Source organism: Colobus angolensis, unplaced genomic scaffold, assembly GCF_000951035.1.
Source record: "Colobus angolensis palliatus isolate OR3802 unplaced genomic scaffold, Cang.pa_1.0 Scaffold600, whole genome shotgun sequence".
Classification (NCBI taxonomy): domain Eukaryota; kingdom Metazoa; phylum Chordata; class Mammalia; order Primates; family Cercopithecidae; genus Colobus; species Colobus angolensis.
In genome coordinates, this window is record NW_012119600.1 from 112,520 (window position 1) to 131,679 (window position 19,160).

At 52.1% G+C, this 19,160-nt stretch overlaps 1 protein-coding gene across 2 annotated transcripts; it reads left to right on the forward strand.

The window, feature by feature from the left end:
* Nucleotides 1-2,634: 2,634 nt before the first annotated feature.
* Nucleotides 2,635-18,083, forward strand: SH3BP5L (SH3-binding domain protein 5-like). Of its 2 annotated transcripts, XM_011963179.1 has the most exons (7): nucleotides 2,635-3,557; nucleotides 4,024-4,636; nucleotides 12,319-12,381; nucleotides 12,541-12,669; nucleotides 13,986-14,147; nucleotides 15,426-15,599; nucleotides 16,182-18,083. In XM_011963179.1, exons 2-7 carry the CDS (start codon nucleotides 4,454-4,456, stop codon nucleotides 16,650-16,652), a joined length of 1,182 nt encoding a protein of 393 aa, XP_011818569.1. In that variant the 5' UTR covers nucleotides 2,635-3,557; nucleotides 4,024-4,453; the 3' UTR covers nucleotides 16,653-18,083. The 2 variants fall into 2 exon arrangements, with proteins under 2 accessions (XP_011818569.1, XP_011818570.1); XM_011963180.1 differs by lacking the exons at nucleotides 2,635-3,557; nucleotides 4,024-4,636 and adding an exon at nucleotides 12,139-12,220.
* Nucleotides 18,084-19,160: the final 1,077 nt, after the last annotated feature.

A 19,160-nucleotide genomic window follows, 5' to 3' on the forward strand; every position in this document is an offset into this window, starting at 1 on the left:
GTGCCTGTAGTTTCAGCTGCTCAGGAGGCTAAGGCAGGAGGATCACTTGAACCTGGGAGGTGGAGGTTGCAGTGAACCGAGATCGCTCCGTTGCACTCCATCCTGGCGACAGAGTGAGACTCCATCTCAAAAAAATAAGTAAATAAATAAATAAATAAAAATAAAATAAAATGAGCCCCATAGACTATCAGCTACATGGGAACTGAGATAGTGTCCTTTTTCTCATCACTGCCTGAAATTCTGGCACATAATAGGCACTCAGTAAAGACATATTGCATAAACGAATAAATCAACAAGCCAGAGAAGAGGAAACCCAGTATAAGGGTGACTCAGAAGTTAAGTAATAAGAAAAAAGAGAGAAATAACCCAGTGTCAGATGTCAGTGATGTGACAATATTGAGAGCATGGATCACCTTATCTTTGTAATTCCTATGAATTGGCAGCATCCGGAGCCAGACTGTAGAGGTGAATGGGAAGGGAGAGGAAGTGGAGAAAAGACAAATGAGAGTGGAGACTGAGAGGCTGTTTTGTATTGAAGATGTGAAAGTTCAGTATGTATTCTGAAGAAATTATATAGAAAAGGCAGGTTCTAAAAACGTGCTGCCCAGGAAAGGAGCCACTAGCTACACATAGCTATTTAAATTAAAATAAAAAATACAATTTCTTAATCACACTAGCTCCATTTCAAGTTCTAAATGGCCACATGTATCTAGAGACTACCATACTGTGCAGAGCTGATTAACATTTCCTTCTTTGCCGAAAGGTCTTTCGGACAGTGCAGCTCTAGACAAAAGTTTTAATTCATCATGTTTGTGGCTGGCTTCAATAAACAAGTTTAGGTTAAATCAATGCACAGCATCGCACAATCTCTTCCTACCTAAAACATTATCCAAACCCAGCAGAAAAACTCTTGTGGGATTATATTACAATCTATACATAATAGATTCACATCTGGTCTCAGTGGGTGAGAGTCAACTTGGAAGAGGCCAGTGGAGACTTTACAGGGGATGCTAAAGCTCAGGACGTGATCTAGAGGTCTGGGCATTCTATGTATTCATAATGTTTTCTTACCAAAGCTTTGTGACAAGTGGCAGCAGTTTGTGATTGCTAAGCATTACACAGAGAAAAGGAGCTATGCGATGGGGTATAAGAATGACAGGTACTGGAACAGTGCTGAATAAGAAAGGTTGGAGAATTCAGGCTAGGCTAAACAGAACATCTTGGGTAAAATGAGGTTATTACAGTGAAATTCTAGTTCTACAAAATTAAAGTGACAGGTAGAGAACAAATAAATCATGTTTATCACCTTATATTTAATTTTTATGGTTTCTGTATGGCACTTTAATAACAAAAAGGACTGTAGTAGAAGACTGAGGCATTATTATCCACCAAAGCTGTCCACTTAGACAATGTTACTCAAGGTCCTGCTGACTTACTGAAATTAGAAAAATCACTTTTGTAATTTTAAAAACAAAACCTCCAATTTAATGGAAAATCTCTGTTTTCAATCACCTCTTTTAAAGGAATATATTTTGCTCTGCTCAATTAAAAAAATCGTTATTCATGGGATGAAGGGATAAAAGAAATGGACTGAGAACTGTAGAACTCTTGGCACATGACTCCATCCAAACCTCTGAGTTACTAACAGACAGACTTTAGCATGCCTTCTAGCAGTGTAAGATTCTGTCCCTAGGATAACCCCAGCTCCCCCATGAAAATGCCTGCCTGAGAAAGCTCAATGCTAAGACAGGAGAATTTACTGTTTGTTCTAGCCAACACCTGATGATAGGCTCCTGATCTCCCTTTCTCAGGGCGTTTATTAAGGGCTTACAATTATGAATCCTTCTTTATTCTCTTTAAGGTGTTTTATGTGTCTGCTACAACTCAAGAGGTCCTTTTAAAGGACCTGAGAGCCATTCCTCTGAAATGGATCGTCAAGAAGGGCAGGGCCTCTACCTGCCAATATCAGTGCAAGAATAGCACTTGAGGCTGGGCGTGGTGGCTCACGCCTGTAATCCTAGCACTTTGGGATGCCCAGGCGGGTGGATCACCTGAGGTCAGGAGTTTGAGACTAGCCTGGCCAACGCGGGGAAACCCTGTCTCTACTAAAAATAGAAAAATTAGCCAGAGGTGTTGCCATGCACTTGTAATCCCAGCTACTCGGGAGGCTGAGGCAGGAGAATCTCTTGTACTTGGGGGGGTGGGGGTTGGAGTGAGCCAAGATCGCGCCATCGCACTCCAGCCTGGACAAGAGTGAAACTCCGTCTCAAAATAAATAAATAAGAGTAGCATTCTAACTTCTACAGCTGCTAGCTAGCAGACACATCTGGCCTAATCGCATCTATGCCAATCAACTCTGTAACTTTTCTCTTCTCTGACACTATGGAGCCCTGATCACCTTCCTTCCTTCATTCTCCCTTTGACATGCCCAATCACTTCTGTAGAAATCGGAACAGTCGTCAGTTCTTCTCCTTTCTGTAAGTGGTTACTGAATAAAGTCTTTTTCACTGCTTCAATGTCTAGCTGGGTTATCTTTGCCAGGATCCAAAAAGAAGGGGAACTCAGCCCATTTGCCTTTTCCATCTGCAGGGCAAACTTTGAGTTGACTCCGAGGAAGTTACGCCTTTTGTAAAAACAAAGCATGCCACGCTGAAGCCTTTCCCTTTAGGCCTAGGCCCTCACCTCACCAAGCGACAGGTAGAGGTGACAACCGGGTCGCTCGTTCATGGACCCAGGTAACGACACACAATGCCATGGAACAAACTCCTGCTCATCGAGGGCATCTGACCCTGGGTGCACGAGTGAATTAACTGAGTTAATGTTGACTACGTTCCTGATTAGTATTCACGGAGTAATTGGTGACCACACCAAAATGTCGTTCAAGTGCGAGGTCCAGAGGCCTCGAGGGCTGGGATTTACCCATCGGAGCCGTCCGCTCACAAGCCGTTGGTAAGGGTTCCGCCAACTTCACTGGAGGGAGGAAAGTCACTTTTGGAAATCGCCTTCGCCAGCGAAGTCCACCAGGGTCCGGACTGGAGTCGCCCCAGGAGCCGCTACCGGAACTTGACCAGCTCCCTTTCGGCGTCGCGCCCGCCTTCCTGGACCAGACCGGAAGTGGCTTCCGGACAGCCGCCGCCGCGGCTCCGTAAAGCAAGATGGCACTTCTCTCTGAGGCCATTATCTCCATTTTATAGCTAGTATTCCTCTTCTCACCAGTTACTCTCGATTTCCATCCCGCGCCCTAATTTTCGTCAGCACCACACTCATGTTTTTCTTTCATTCATCCTTGGTGGAGGATGGTCTGGAGGCAACCTAGGACCAGCCTGAGCAGCGCGGGGCACCATTTTGTACGGAAACTGAAGGCAGGGCGGGGGCGTGTGAGGCCTCCCGAGGAGGCCCGGCTTGAGAGCGAGCGTGGGGGGGAGGGCGTTTTCGCCGATGACGTATTTCCGCTTCTGGTCTGCCTGGTCGTTTTTGGTTGGATCGGCTTGTTGCGGGGAGGGAGGGGGAAGATTGTTTGCTGCCTAGAAGCTCCGCGGACGGGAATGTAAACTGAGGTAAGGCTGTGAGGGGGGCTTTTGCGCATGGCTGGGTAGAATGGCCGGTAGTAGGGCCCATGGGATTGCAGAAGAGTGTGGAATTGGAGACGGGAGGCTTAGATTGTGTCTGGGGTTGGACAGAAAAGGTGAGGTGGGGCTCGGGGTTACAAGGTGAATCGCAAAGCCGGGCGGGGGTGGAGTGGGAAGAGCCGGGGACCGCAGGAGATGGAGGAGAGCCTAGGGGTGCAGAGGAAAGTCTCGAAAGCGCTGGCTGGGGAGGGGCTGGGTCGAGAGGAGCTGGGATGGAGGAAGAGTGGAATCTGAAGTCCTTGAAGGCTAAGGAGAGAAGTTGAGGGAGGGACTGGTCGGAATACATGGGTGGGGGCGTGGTGAGAGTGTAGCTTTTGGGAGACTATATAGAGTTGAAAGGGGCTGGTGGCCGCGGTTTTGATGCTGACATGACCTGGCCTTTGTTTCTCTGCAGCTCGCCAGAGACGCTCATCCTACAGCCTCAGTTCGGGCCCAACCTTCTCTCTCCAGCTGCCACCACAGCCTGGAGGCGCCTGCCTCCACCCTCCCGAATGGTGCTCCTCCTAGCAGGCCTCGGCCCAGGATCCAAGCCCCCTTTGCCCCCAGCCTTGGAGCTGTTGCTCCGGGTTTCTCCTAGTGGACTCCCTGTGGCGGGAAGGGAAGAACTTTTGCACAGACAAGGCTTCAGCTCTAAGAACCCCACTGACAACTTGAATGTCAACTCTAACCTAGTGTGAGGTTCTTCCTCTGCCCACCTTTTCTGCCTTTTGAGAAGAGAAACCCTTCTCCTGGCCGTCTAGAACCCAGGAAGCCCCAAGCTGGGGCCCTGGTCCCAGCATGTCAGTCCTCTCTTGTGCATAGGGCTCTGCCCTCTCCCTGTCAGCATGGCTGAGCTCAGACAGGTTCCAGGAGGGCGGGAGACCCCACAGGGGGAGCTGCGGCCTGAAGTGGCAGAGGATGAAGTCCCTAGGAGCCCAGTCGCAGAAGAGCCAGGAGGAGGTGGAAGCAGCAGCAGTGAGGCCAAATTGTCCCCAAGAGAGGAGGAAGAACTGGATCCTAGAATACAGGTGAGAACACTGAGAGCAGGGAGGGAAGGAGAGCCCTGATTCCAGCCTCCCTGAAGAGTGTCGGATGAATGAGGGCTTAGACTTATTCTGTCCCCAGTCAGCTGGGGCAGGAAAGGAGAACAAGTTTGTCAACAAATCATTGCAGAGTAATGTGACAAGTTCCAAAAGAGTTGTGTGTCTGAAGGGCTGAGGGAGTGCAGAGAAAGGGCTGGCCTGAGTGCTTGGCAGGCATTGCTGAAAGCTTCACTGAAGGAGCAAAGTGTCACTTGGCAGTAGACAGAGGAGGCACACTTTAGGTCAGTGGAGGGTAGGAGTGTTGTACTTTGCAGAGAAGCAGAGGGGCTGCCACCTTAGTTAGGGATGCTGTGTGAGAGGAGATGACTTTGATCTTGGGAGACAGTTTTGAGGCTGAGAGAATCTTTTCCCCTTTCTCACCTTCTCAGCAGTACCTTTCAGGGATGTGCAGCCCACATTGCTCTGATAATGTGTTTCACTCTGGTAAACAGACCTTTCCAGTGTTAAAAGGGTAGCATCAACTTGAGATCTATAAAGAAACCCCATGTGTTCAAGGATTTGTGGCTTTCGTTGTGGCCAATCCTTAGTAACATACACACCTGGCCCTCAGGATGGTGGGTCTCCTAAAGGAATGGAAGAGCAGTTTATTGCCTTGGAGTGTCTACAGTCTAGTTAGTAGGACAGGTAGATCTTTGTGTAGGAGACCTGGAGAAGGTGAGGAAGTGAGGAAGACCAACTCCATGTGGAAGAGATGCCTGGCCAGTCAAAGCTGGGTTGCAGTGTTTCAGGGGATTGGCTGAGAAGGACTTCCTGAGGAAGCTTCTTGGGCAGGTGATGACCAGGATGCTTCTGCATGTTTGGGGCTTGAGTCTGCCATTTGGTCCAGTCACATCTCCAAGACTCTGATGTTGTGGAGGTGACTCTTCCATAGGTGAGCAAGAACATACGAAGGCTCAAATTCCTAGGCTTACCTGTCAGCAAACCTTTATTGGATTACTCCAGTGAGTTGGGAAGAAATCAAAGCCAGCCCTGGCATTCTTCCTTCTCTCTCCGTGTGGGTTCCTGGGATATGTGTGTGTGTGTGGGTTCCTCTTCTGCTGTGTCCATGCTTATAATGGAGCAGTGGTGAGCCATTCGTTTCTGGCATGAGTCAGTAATTTATTTCTGCTGTGCCTGACGTTGCATTGAAAACAGCCAGTTTCTCTTGCTAATTCTACAGATTTATCATCCTCTGAGGAAATCAGTTGTAGTGAAAAAAGCCTTGGGCTGAGTTTCATGCTACCTCCAACCCCGTGACTTATGATTTTTATGGAAGTTTCTTGACATTTGTGAGCCTCAGTTTCTTCATCTGTAAAGTGAGCAGTTGGTCTAGCTGATTTGCACAACTCATTCTTGTTCTGCTCTGACACAAGTCTACAGTTCTTTCTCAAACTCTTTTTGCTTGTTCCTTGGTGGTAGTTTGTAGATACCACTTTGGGAAAGAGCTCTGTCTGCTGCTTGTGGAGGAGGGCTGTGTGATGTGCATTATATGCCTCCCTGCAGCCTTCCTTGCCCTGCTCCAGAGGAGGTTTCTGCAGAGGAGAATCCACTGTGGTCTCTTTACTTGGCCTCTGCTACTCCTGTGTATTTTTCCAGTGTCTGCAATGGTAGTGGTAGGAAGAGTCATACTTGCACTGTGCTGTTTAATAGGGTGGACTAGCTGCATGTGGCTACTTAAACACAATCAATTAAAATTAACATGTAAAAATGCAGTTCCTCTGCCGGACATGGTGGCTCACACCTGTAATCCCAGCACTTTGGGAGGCAGAGGCAGGTGGATCACTTGAGGTCAGGAGTTCGAGACCAGCCTGGCCAACATGGTGAAACCCCATCTCTACTAAAAATAAAAACAATTAGCCGGCTGTTGTGGTGGGTGCCTGTCATCCCAGCTACTTGGGAGGTTGAGGCAAGAGAATCGCTTGAACCCAGGAGGCAGAGGTTGCAGTGAGCTGAGATTGTGCCACTGCACTCCAGCCTGGGTGACAAGAGCAAAACTCCGTCTCAGGAAAAAAAAAAAAAAAAAGCAGTTCCTCAATGCTATACTGACAGTGCAGAAATAGAACATTCTGTCGTCACTGACTCTTGTGTCAGACGCGCTCTGTGAGAGTTGGAGTACACTGAGCTGGCGTAAGGTTTACTTTGCCTCCAGTGAGCTTGTGGTGTCACTGGTGCAAGGAGGGTAAACCAGACCCTGGTCTCTCTTGTTAAACTGCACAGCATGTTGTGGAATGTTGTAGGTTATATAGGGAGGGAAGGTCTAGTAATAGCTTCCCTCATTTGATGACACAGGTGTGGCTAGGCCAGTGCTCTGACCTCAGCAGGGAGTTAGTGTCTTCTTGCTGTGGGAGAGAGGTAGCCTGGCTGGAGGGGCGCCCTTCCTGGAGGAGGCCGGTGGCATTTTGCCCTTCTGTGGTTGGGCTTTCAAGATGAGGAGGAGACTGAGGTGTCCGTCTTTCGAGGTCCCTTTTCGTGTTGACAGTTCACCGGACCGTGCACATTGCTTTGATCACGTGTTTCAGTGCTTTAAGTGGGTGTTCATTTCTCTGGATTCTCAGTGCGTTTACTGGGTTTCCATCCAGAGTCCATAAAAAGTCACCAGGGAGCTTCCAAAATACCCTTACCTGAGCCTTTCTAGACACGTGGATTCTCTTAGTCTGGGTGGGGTGAGAAGGGATTCTAATGTTGCAGTCAGAGCCACATCCCCTGGGCCAGGTATAACCCAAAGGTAGGGCACCTGTTTCGATATTTTCTGAGCCTCCCAGAAAGGCTGTCCTTAGGATGAGGCCCTCTCTGACCTGGGGCTGGGGATCCTTCGCAGGCAGGCAACTCCATGGCCATTTATGGTAGAATTCCTCTGGAAGTTGGAAGAAAGTCAGCTGGTGCCTACCTGGAGTGTGCTGTCCCTCCAGGGAAGGCTGCTGACTGTGTCTGCATGTCCCGATCTTAGTGGAGTTCTTTTGAGTCCTCCAGGCTCATCCTCAGACTTCCGAGAGGGCTCCAGTGGAGGGAAGAGGAAAGGAGCGTGGATCTAGGATGAACCTGGGTCTGTTCTGTGACTTTTGAGCCTCCTCTTACTGGTTGCGTTCTTTCCTCAGATGTGAGTGCGCTCGTTTACGTGCTCCTTTCCAAACTCTCTAGGGTGACTTTGCAACCTCTGTGACCTCATCTAGAAGTATGGATTTAGCTTTCACAGGGCAGTCATCACCCTGGCCCCAGGTACCATTAGCTGGAGTCTTTTGATGGTCTGCATAAAAGACGAGGTGGGGTGGGAGCATCTGCAGCCTGAGTCCCCATGCCTTTGATTCAGTGTCCTGGCATCCTGGGAATTTGACTGCTGTGCCCTGGGAAGGTCACCCTCCCTGCTGGCTGCTGGCTTACTGATGGATGATGCATGCTGATTCAGACTTTGTCCTCCTTGAATTCCATTTCAGCTGAGTGCCAGGAGTCCCTGGTGAAGCAGGCCAAATGGAATGTGTTGCTGACTGCCCAAAACCGTCCCAGGTCCTCAGTGGATTCCTGCTCAGCCTTTCCCTGTGTATCCCCTAGGCGGGCTGTCCCCCTCCCTCCCGTGCTGACGTTGCCCTCCAGGCTGCTTTGCTCCCCAGGCATCTTCTTGTCCTGTTAGAGAGAGCTTTGTGACTCTGAGGGGACAGATCCCATCAGCAGATGGCTTTTTGTAAATTGTTGGAGGTGCTGTTGGGATGCTAGTTCCCATATGGAAAGATAATGCCCACTCCTGCCACTTGCCAACAGCAACAGCTCTTCCTGTCCTTTTTCCAGTAGTCACAGCCGATGCTGAGCCGTCCGGTGCATTGATTGTCTTGTCAGGAGCTGGAAGTTGGTGACTGGGAGCATTTTAGGCCATGGAATCCAGTGAGGGTCCAGTCTTGGACTTTGATTTGCCACATGAACACTGCAGGGTGGCCTTTACCAACTGAACCCCTGCAGTCAATGTTTGCTGCATTTCCAAGCCCTGCCCTTTTCCTACCCAGGCTGTGGTTTTCCTGGATGACAGCACTTCCTTCTGTACTGAGATGTCCTTCCAACGGTGTCCTAGTCCCCGGAGAGTGGTCACAGTGGAAGGAAAGTGAGATCAAAAGTTGGTCCTGGATCCAGACCCAAGTCTGTCACTAATTTTCTGCCTGGTTGTTTCTCATCTATCAAATGCAAAGGAGCTGAGAAAGAATATTCCAGAGGAGGTGCTGAAAGAACCGGTCACTCGTCTCCCAGATAGCCGAAAAGCCTCTGTGAGCCACGTCAAGCCACAGGAGACCGGGCCCCCAGGGAGACAGGTTGCCTTTCACCTTGACAGGCATTGCCTTTTTAGGGCCAGTTAGGGTGATCATGTCAGTTGATGGTGATGTCTCTGTTAGGAAGGCACTGTGAAACCTGGAGTTCTGTGTGTCTGGTAGTGTTGGTGCCGACCCTATGCCTCCTCTGGGGTCCTGAGCTGTGCTGGCTGCCTGTTCTTCCAGAATGGTTATTTTATGGACACTGGGTTGTGTGACCCTGTAGATGCATCTACCCAAATACAACAACTTCTAGACCTTCGCCATCCAACACAGGAGCCGCATGCCACGGTCTAGGTTGAGATGTGTCCTAAGAGTCAAGTGCATATGGATTTTGAAGACTTCGTTTAAAAAAGTATAAGTATGGATAATAATATTATTTTATGCTGATTGCAAGTCGAAATGATATTTTGGATATATTGGGTTAAATGTATTTTTATAATTTCACTCATTTTGTTTTTATTTTTTACTTTTAAAAAATGTGGCTTCTAGAATTAAAAATTCCATGTGCAGCTCCTGTTACATTTCTGTTGAGTAGGTCTCTTCAAGAGAGTCGAGAGCAAGCTTGTTCAACCAGTGGCCTGCGGGTCGCATGCAGCCCAGGATGGCTTTGAACACGGCCCAATACAAATTTGTAAACTTTTCTTAAAACATGATGAGATTTTTTTGCGTTTTTTTTTTTTTAAGACAGAGTCTTGCTCTCTCACCCAGGCTGGAGTGTGGTGGCACAATCTTGGACCACTGCAACCTCCGCCTCCCAGATTCAAGTGATTCTCCTGCCTCAGCCGTCCCAGTAGCTGGGACTACAGGTGTGCGCTGCCACACCCAGGTATTGTTTTTGTATTTTAGTAGAGATGGGCTTTGCATCATGTTGCCCAGGCTGATCTCAAACTCCTGAGCTCAGGCAGCCTGCCTACCTCGGCCTCCTGATCCAGGGAAGCAAAAAGATTGGACACCCCTAGTTCAGAGCCAGATTTGTGGCCCTCCTCAGGCAGGGTCTACACTGTTGTAGATGTGTGCATTTCATATCCTCATCCTCATTCCATGACAGGTTTCTACCTTTGTGTTCTTCCTTTTACTGTAATTAACATGTTAACACTGGTTTCCTGTCTTCTTACCTGCTGACCCAAATCTTTGCAGGATCAAGGCAGGGGATGGGGGGAGGATAGAAGGGATAGAAGGGACTAAAAGGAATATTGTGCATGTCAGCCTGACTCCCGCACTGGGTTGCTGAAAGGCCTGAACGAGGTGAGTGGGGGCCGACATCACGGCCATATGAATGGGAAGTGATTGTGGGATTGCTGCCAAGTGCAGGTCATGGATCTGGGCAGCAGGCACTTGCTGGGCTGGGTCCCTCTGGCCTGTCTAGCCTCCTGTCCAGAGACAGCAGGGGCTGGTGAAGGCAAATCCTATAGCTCGGCACCAGGTATTTCCTGGCACAAGGCCCTTGGCACAGACCAGCACTGCTCATCAGTAGTGTCCTTGGCTCACCAGGGGCTCTGGGAACTTTTGTGTTTTCTCGGGCAAGGAAGGATGACTTGAGGCCAGTACCCCTTTCAGCTCTCTGCCCTTTCATGGAAAGCCCTGGATGGTTCTATTGCTTCTCTTTCCATTCCTGCCAGGGGCCAGGGAGACACTCACACCAGCTTGTCCAATGACTTCTCCCCAGGTCTCTCCCTCCCTCCCACAGGGTCTGCTCTGCAGGGACCTGCGGTCATGGTCACCCGTTGCCCAGGCAGGCCAAAGGCTTCTTGGACTCTACACTTTCCCAATCTTGACCTTAGTCGTCCACCAAGCCCCTGTGATTCTGTGCCCTGCGTTTCCTTGGGATCTGCCCTCTCCTCTGCCACCTGGAATACTATAGACAGCCTCCACCTTTATTTTGTTTTTTCAGATGGAGTCTCACTGTGTCACCTAGGCTGGAGTGCGGTGGCACGATCTGGGCTTGCTGCAACCCCTGCCCCCCAGGTTCAAGTGATTCTCGTGCCTCAGCCTCCCAAGTAGCTGGGATTATAGATGTGTGCCATCACGCCTAGCTAATTTTTGTATTTTTACTAGGGACAGGGCTTCACCTTGTTGGCCAGGCTGGTCTTGAACTTCTGGCCTCAAGTGATCTGTCCATCTGCCTCCCAAAGTGCTGGGATTATAGGTGTGAGCCACCACGCCCGTCCCAGCCTCCACTTTTTTCTCCCTGGCTCCCCTAGGCTTTCATTACATTGGCACCAGGCTCTGAGAGACCCTTTTGCCATTGCAGAAACGCCTGGTACTACCTCCCATGGTGCTGTAGCCTTACTGACCTTCTCACCTGCCAACTTGTCTGCCCAGGGTACCTGCTCCCCTTTGGTTCCTTGGCCCTTTGTTCTTCACTGGCACTTAATTTTTTGAGACAGTCTCACCGTGTCGCCCAGGCTGGAGTGCAGTGGCGCGATCTCGGCTCACTGCAGCCTCTGCCTCCCAGGTTCAAGTGATTCTCCTGCCTCTGCCTCCCGAGTAGCTGGGACTAAAAGTGCACGCTGCCACGCCCGGCTAATTTTTGTATTTTTAGTAGAGACGGAGTTTCACCATGTTGCTCAGGCTGGTCTCGAACTCCTGACCTCAGGTGATCTGTCTGCCTCAGCCTCCCAAAGTGCTGGGATTATAGGCGTGAGCCACCGCGCCCAGCCGTCCACTGGCACTTTTGTGTCTATGAAGCCCTCCCAGCTGGGGAGCAAGTGTTCCAGGCACCCTACCCTGACCTGCTGCTGCCCAGGTGGGTGACCTTGCTGCCCGGAGGGCACCCACACCCACCCCTCACAAGGCTGCACATACTGCCCAGGGCCTGCTGCTGACTTGCTGGGTTTCCTCACAGGCTGTAAGCTGCCACCTCTATGTCCTGAATTCTCAGGTGTCAGGGTCCCAGGAGGTGATAAGTGTGCAGTAGACATGTGCTGACTGAGTGGCCCTGCCCTGGTCCAGGTGGCCATCCTCTCGCAGAGAGAGAGCCCTCAGGTCCAAGGAGACCCCTCCATTTGAGGAAGTGCCGCAATCTGATGGAGAGTGTGAGGACTCACCACAACTGCACGCTGTGCATTCTCCAAACCTCAATTTCTTCATCTGAAAACTGGGGTTTTACTACCCAAAACAAGGTAGAGTTGTGAGGATTACGTGAGATTGTATATGTCAGCTCCCTGATAGACAAGAAAGTATGTGGCAATCTCCATATCTTCTTTCCTTTCCTGAGTGCCTCACCTCCTTTCCCTGGGCAAGTGGGGCGCTCTCTCTGTGTTGCTCCTGCCTTGCACGGTTCACTCAAGGCTACTTCCTTCCACCGCACTAATTTGCCACCCCTCTCTGTGGCAGGAGGAGCTGGAGCACCTGAACCAGGCCAGCGAGGAGATCAACCAGGTGGAACTTCAGCTGGATGTGAGTGTTTTCTTCCTTGTGTGCTTGGGCTGGTCCTTGGAAGCATCTCTATCTGTCTCTTTCCCAGACTGAGGCAGTGGCAGTGGGAGGGGTGTGTCTGAGAAACAAGAGGAGCTGGGACCCAAACATGTGCCTTTCCTTTGCCTCGTTCCTTTCCAGGAGGCCAGGACCACCTATCGGAGGATCCTGCAGGAGTCGGCGAGGAAACTGAATACGCAGGGTTCCCACTTGGGAAGCTGCATCGAGAAGGCCCGGCCCTACTATGAGGCTCGGCGGCTGGCTAAGGAGGTATGGCTGGCTGACCCATGTTTGAGGAAGGCTACGTGCTGAGCCTGTCCTTCAGGAGGCGGAAGAAGTGAAGGAGAAAGCATAGCATGGAGCCTTATTGTGATTTTTGTGGAAAGGAGTAGGTGAGGTAGGGTAGACAAGTTTGGATAAGCTTAGGAGTGGATAGTTGGAATAATTTTGCTAGGCCCTGGGCTATAGGGGTAGCCTCTAATTGTCTAGTACCTGGCCCTGGGATGACTTAGGGCAGAGGAAATATTGGCTTGGTGGGTGAGAAGTAGGTAAAGGAGCTAGTTGGGGATCCAGGCTTTGGATTGGTTGGTTGGTCTGCATATGAAAGGCACACTTACAGGGGAGTTTACTGTCTCTAGGAAGTAGCCCTGGGAGGGGCAGTTTCTCCTTGGCCAGCAAGGTCCCCCAGACATCAAAGCATCATGAAGTGTAGAAAATAAAAGTACGATTAACACAGCACAGATAACTATGTGCTCATGTCTTGTGTCTGTGTGTGTGTGTGTGTATATATATCCGCCAAAATGGGATTGCACGGTGTGTGCTGCTTCGTTCTTTTACTAGCATTATCACGTGGTTCCAGGTCAATCACTATGCATCCATGCTGTCGTTTTAAAGGACTGATTAGTTAATATTTTATTTTTTTAAGAGATGGGGTCTTGCTCTGTTGCCCAGACTGGAGTACAGTGGTGTGATCACAGCTCACTGTAACCTCAAACTCCTAGGCTCAATAATCCTCCTCCCTCAGCCTCACAAGTAGATGGGCTCACAGGCAGAAGCCACTGCGCCCAGCTTATTTTCTTATATTAGATGTACTGTTATTTATTTAACCAATGTCCTGTAACTGAAAAGTTAGGTTTGTTTCATTTTTTGCTGGGTTGGTGTGGCTGTGATGACTGTGTCTGAACTTGTCCGATTATTTCCTTCCGCTTGCCTGCTGAACATGGAATTGATGTCTCAAGGTCATCTTTTCTGTCAGACTCTGTCCATGTTGCTAACCACCTTACACTAAAATGGTTTGTATTTTCCTTTGTTTTCCCTAGGCCAAAAGGCTAGCAGCCTTTGGGAGTGCTGGATTTCACACACCTACCCTCCGCTGGCAAAATTTTTATTTCTTCTAGTCCATATCCTTATGAAATATTCTTTATAGAATGTTGCTTCCTTGGCATTTATCCTCAGCACAGTTTGGGGAATGAAGCCGACATTGCTAGTAGGCCTTCCTCCTTCTCTTATCCTCACATCTACTACGGGTCTCCATGGGCAGCTGGGGTCCCTCGGGATTCCCCGTCCTGATATCCCTCTCCCCCCAGGCTCAGCAGGAGACACAGAAGGCAGCGCTGCGGTATGAGCGAGCCGTCAGCATGCACAACGCTGCTCGGGAGATGGTGTTTGTGGCTGAGCAGGGCGTCATGGCCGACAAGAACCGACTGGACCCCACGTGGCAGGAGATGCTGAACCATGCCACCTGCAAGGTGAGGTGGGCGGTGCCGGCAGGGCCCCTTCGCTGGTTCTCACCCATTCTTTGCTATGTCTTTATCAGCTCACCTCCTCACTTTTTCCTCCACTGTAGCCTTCTTTCAACTTTGATTCTGTTTCAGGCAAAACCTGTTCCTAGTTTTCTGTCCTGTTTGGCCTCCAGTGCTTCCCATATTCCATCTCCCTCTGACTTAGAATGTCATCCTGGGCTCTTGAACGTTTGCCTCCAGGTGTGGGACTAATCCAAACAATTCATCCCTGGTGGATAGTCTGGATTCAACATTCACATTTTGTTATGTTTAGCTGTGTGACTCCTGACTTCTGTTTTCAGAATCTGCTCCCTTTCCTGCTTTTGAGCTCTGACAATACACTTCGAGCTTTGAAGTATAATTTATGTATCATTTCCAAGCTCCTGAAAGGGGACTGGGGAGCGGAAGGATCTCTGCTATTGGCCCTGTCTGCCACCTTCAGCTTGCACAGGGCAGGTGTCAGCTCCTCAGGGGGTGTTTGTGGCTTGTGATTCTTCATCTGCCCCTCGCACAGAACAGGCACCTCACTTCTACTCTAGAGCTCATGCAAATGAGAGCACACAGCACTGGGGGAGGGGTTAGGGGATGGTGTACAGTCTGGAGCTACCCCTGAACAGGGAGCAGGTGAGGGCTCCAGCCACTTTGTCTACCAGGACAAGTGGGCCAACTGTCCAACACCCTGAGCAGAAGCACCCCAGAGCCCCATCCAGCCTTGGCCCACGTCTCCTGGACAGTGCCCACACAGGGTGTGGAAACCTGGAGAACCCAGTGTACAGCCGTGGCTCCCCACACGGGCTCTTCTCATTCCCAGATCCCTAACCATTGGCACTGAGGGCTCCCTGAAGAGAGTGGCTGCTGCAGATGTGTGATGTGCTGACACATTCCCTTGATGCTCAAGTGGTTGAGTGGGCGCCAGCGTCCCTTTCCTGGCAGCAGCAAAGCTGAGTAGCCAGTGGTGCAGGTGACAGGAGGCAAGAACATGGGAAGAGGTGGCTCAGAGGCATGTGCCTGTGATGTGGTCCTCAGTGGTCAGGCAGCAGATCCAAGAGACACAGAAATGAGCTCTCTTGAAGCTCCCAGACGCTCTGTTCCCCTGCGCGTCTCGGGCTCTGTACACAGTTGGGGGTTTGCAGAGGATGTTCCTGTTTGGGTTCCCCCCAGGGCATTGTTCAGGTTGGCAGCCTGGGGCAGATGCCAGAGACTGAAGCCTGGGTCCCGGCTCAGTGATGTGTCCCTCTGGGCCAGGTGAACGAGGCGGAGGAAGAACGGCTTCGAGGTGAGCGGGAGCACCAGCGAGTGACTCGGCTGTGCCAACAGGCGGAGGCTCGGGTCCAAGCCCTGCAGAAGACCCTCCGGAGGGCCATCGGCAAGAGCCGCCCCTACTTTGAGCTCAAGGCCCAGTTCAGCCAGATCCTGGAGGTAGCTGAGGGGGTGAGGGGGAGGAGGAATGGCTGGGGGGGGTGCAGGCGGGGGCAGGCCTGGAATGTGAGGGCCGCTGGAGGGGATGCTGGTCGGCCTCTCTGGGCCATCTTGGTGAGGTGGCCAGGGTGAGGCCTCCGGCCAGTGGTGGGGAAGGGTGGAGGCACACAGGTTCCAGATGACCTTGCAGGAGTGGGAGGCAGGATGGGGGCTGCTGACGGCGCGAACGTAGTTGGAAGAAGGGAGGTAAACGAGGAAAAGAGCTGGTGGAAACCCAGGGATGGGGAAGAAGAACCAGCCATGGGGTGAAGGGGAACAGTGGGGGGAGGATGAGGAGCAGGAGCTGGTGGAGAGGAAGGCCAGAGAGGAAGGCTCTGGAAGGTGGGGCTCAGGTCAGGAGCAGGATTGCTGGGAAGAACAGCCCAGAGAGCCAGTGGAGCTGGGAAGGGTGTTGTGGGTCTGTGGTGGGTGCGGAGCCAGCTGTCCAGGTGCTCGGGGAGAGCAGGCCGTCAGACCTCAGTGCAGAGTGCTGGGTAAGGCGGAGCGGCGCCACGGGTCGCCTGACTGTTCTGTCCTCCGCAGGAGCACAAGGCCAAGGTAACAGAACTGGAGCAGCAGGTAGCTCAGGCCAAGACGCGCTACTCAGTGGCCCTTCGCAACCTGGAGCAGATCAGCGAGCAGATTCACGCGCGGCGCCGCGGGGGTCTGCCTTCCCACCCGCTGGGCCCTCGGCGCTCCTCCCCCGTGGGCGCTGAAGCAGGACCTGAGGACATAGAGGACGGAGACAGCGGGATTGAGGGGGCCGAGGGTGCGGGGCTGGAGGAGGGCAGCAGCCTGGGGCCCGGCCCCGCCCCCGACACCGACACCCTGAGTCTGCTGAGCCTGCGCACGGTGGCTTCGGACCTGCAGAAGTGCGACTCCGTGGAGCACTTGCGAGGCCTCTCGGACCACGTCAGTCTGGACGGCCAAGAGCTGGGAAGCCGGAGTGGAGGGCGCCGGGGCAGCGACGGCGGAGTCCGTGGGGGTCGGCACCAGCGCAGTGTCAGCCTGTAGTCGAGGGACCGGGGTTTCTGGCTTGAATCTGCTATCCTGGGCCGGTCGGGGCCCACAGGCTTCTCACGCCCTCTCCTCTGGGGCCTTGGCTTCCCGGAGGTCCCCTTCTCCAGTGCTTCCCTGGAGAGGCCAGCTGTGTTCGAGTCCTCTGTGCCTGCCCTGGCGTTCTCACAGCCTCCCCGTTCCCTTCAGCAGGCAGCTCTCTCTGCCTTACCCATCCGGAAGGCTTGCCCTCGGCGCTCTGCCTGCCCCTCCTGCTGGCTCATCACGATCTGCAGGGCACTGACCCTTTGCTTTCCCTTTCTCCTCCCTCTGTTTCCATCTGTTTGGCTTCCTCCCTCAGGGAACTTGGTGTGGAAGGCACGGGGAAGCTCATCAGAGAAAATGGGTGCTGGGCCTGCGCACTCCGGTCAGAGGGGATGGACAGGCTCCCGCTGGTTTTCTGGCCCCGTCGCCTTCCCAAGGCGACTCTGGAGGGCACCGTGGGTATGCCGCTGAGCCCTGCACCCCCGTCCTCTTCCAGCCTGCGCGTGTGTGACCTGTGCGACCTACTGCGCGCCTCTGGAAGACACCGCCTTTCCCTTCAGCGTTCCCTTTCATGACCTGAGGCGCTCTGCAATGTGTGCCCCAAAGCAGAACTTACAGGACCTGCAGGAGGCTGGTGTCAGGGAGAGAAATCCAACCCCACTGTCAACACATCCCGCACTCCAGACTGGCCCCTGTGGGTGTGGTGTTGGCTGGGCTGGGTCCTTAACATTGCCAAGGTGCTAGTGGGTCCCTAAGACGGCCCGTCGGGGGGTGAAGTCGTGAGGTCCTGAAGGCTGAGGCCTGTCATTCCCAGCCTCACTTGCTGCACAGTTGTGTTTACTTTTTCTGGTAGAGGATGCTGAACTGACTCAGCACCGTCCTGCAGGGCGGGGTTAGGGAATTTGGTGCTCAATTGCTCTCCCTTGCTCTTACCCAAACTCAGTACCTACCGCAGGATCCCTCGGGGCACACTCAAGCTTGTGCCAACCCTCTTAACTTCCTTTGTTACAGGGAGGGGTTGGCCTGGGGTGAAAAGTCCTGCCCTCCGCGGGGAGCAGCTCCAGCTGCCTGGGACAGTGCTCCTGGTTTGTAGGGAAGCCACACCAGATCTGGGTGCCTCGGGAGAACCGGTCCTTCCTTTTAACCCACCCCAGGATAGTGGAGAGCTCTTTTCTAGGCCCATGTTCTGCCAGCGACCGGGATGAGTGGGCATCTGGACTCCACACGGGGTCTGCAGGTCAAGGGAGGTTGGTCACGATGAGAACCTCAGGGTTTGAGGTGGCCATGGGCAGAGAGCAGAAAGGGAGGGAGGGTGTGGGTGTGCGTGCGTGCATGTGCTGGTGTGTAAGGGGGAAAGGGTCTTTACTGGTTTTATTTAAATAAAGTAGTTTATGTAACAGTTAACATCTACTGTCCTTGCTGGAGGAAGAGAAAAGGCGCAAAGATGAGGCAGGGGTTGGGGGAGGGAAGAGCAGGGTGAGGCGGCGGGCTCTTTAGATGGTGTGGTCAGGGAGGGGAGGTGAAGGACCAGATTGAGCTGCACTATGCATGCTCTTGGGGACGTGCGAGGCCCCATGGCCAGGGTGGTCATGTACAGGGCAAGTGTAGACAAGCAAGGGAGGAGTTGGTGCTTCGTGGGGCCATGCTGTGTGAGGTGATGGGTGCCAGGAGAGGGTTTGATAGAAAGGGGCCTGCAGGGTGGAGTGCGCTCTGAGCAAAGGAGTTGGTGCCTCGTGGGGCCATGCTGTGTGAGGTGACGGGTGCCAGGAGAGGGTTTGATAGAAAGGGGCCTGCAGGGTGGAGTGCGCTCTGAGCAAAGAGATGAGAGTGCCAGAGGGGTGGGATCTGAGATGTGTCTGGATGTGAGCATGAAGGCAGAGGAGGGACAAAAGTAGTGATGCCAAATTTATCAATACAGTGTATCCACTTAAATTTCAGGTAGGTGGTATTTTTGTCCACTGCAGTGTTTAGGATGCACTGACATTATGAATTATCCATTGTTTCTCTGAAATTAAAACCTAGATAAAAGGTGACTTCCAAGTCAGGGCTTGACTGGCTGGGGATGGGAGGGGTTTGAGGGCACTTGAACTCACAGGTGGGAGATCGGATAGGGATGTGAACTCCAGGAGCTTTGAAGAAGAGCAATAGGCTTTGTTTAGCCTGAGATGCACTTGGGGTGTACCAGTGTTTGGAGTTTTGTTGAGAAGAGGTCAGCCAAGGGAAGAAGAAGGTGCTGGCAGGGAGGAAGACCGGAAACCATGGAGGTCAGGGGGCAGGATGAAGGCCAAGAATTGGAGGCACACCATCAGAGCAGTGACCCTGGTGGCTGTGGACACCATCCAAGGGGCCATCTGGGCCACCGTGTACTGAGCACTCACGGAGCCCTCGAACGGGTGCTGTCCAGGAGTTTGAGCCTGCCTTCCCTGACTTGGCAGATGAGTGTCATAATATTTTATTACTAGAGAAGCCGCTAGGAAAATG

Coding starts and splice junctions, on each gene's coding strand:
- SH3BP5L (XM_011963179.1), top strand. CDS start 4,454: ATGGCTGAGCTCAGACAGGTTCCAGGAGGGCGGGAGACCCCACAGGGG. Junction 12,670..13,985: donor CTCGGCGGCTGGCTAAGGAG/GTATGGCTGGCT, acceptor CTCTCCCCCCAG/GCTCAGCAGGAGACACAGAA. Junction 14,148..15,425: donor TGAACCATGCCACCTGCAAG/GTGAGGTGGGCG, acceptor CCTCTGGGCCAG/GTGAACGAGGCGGAGGAAGA.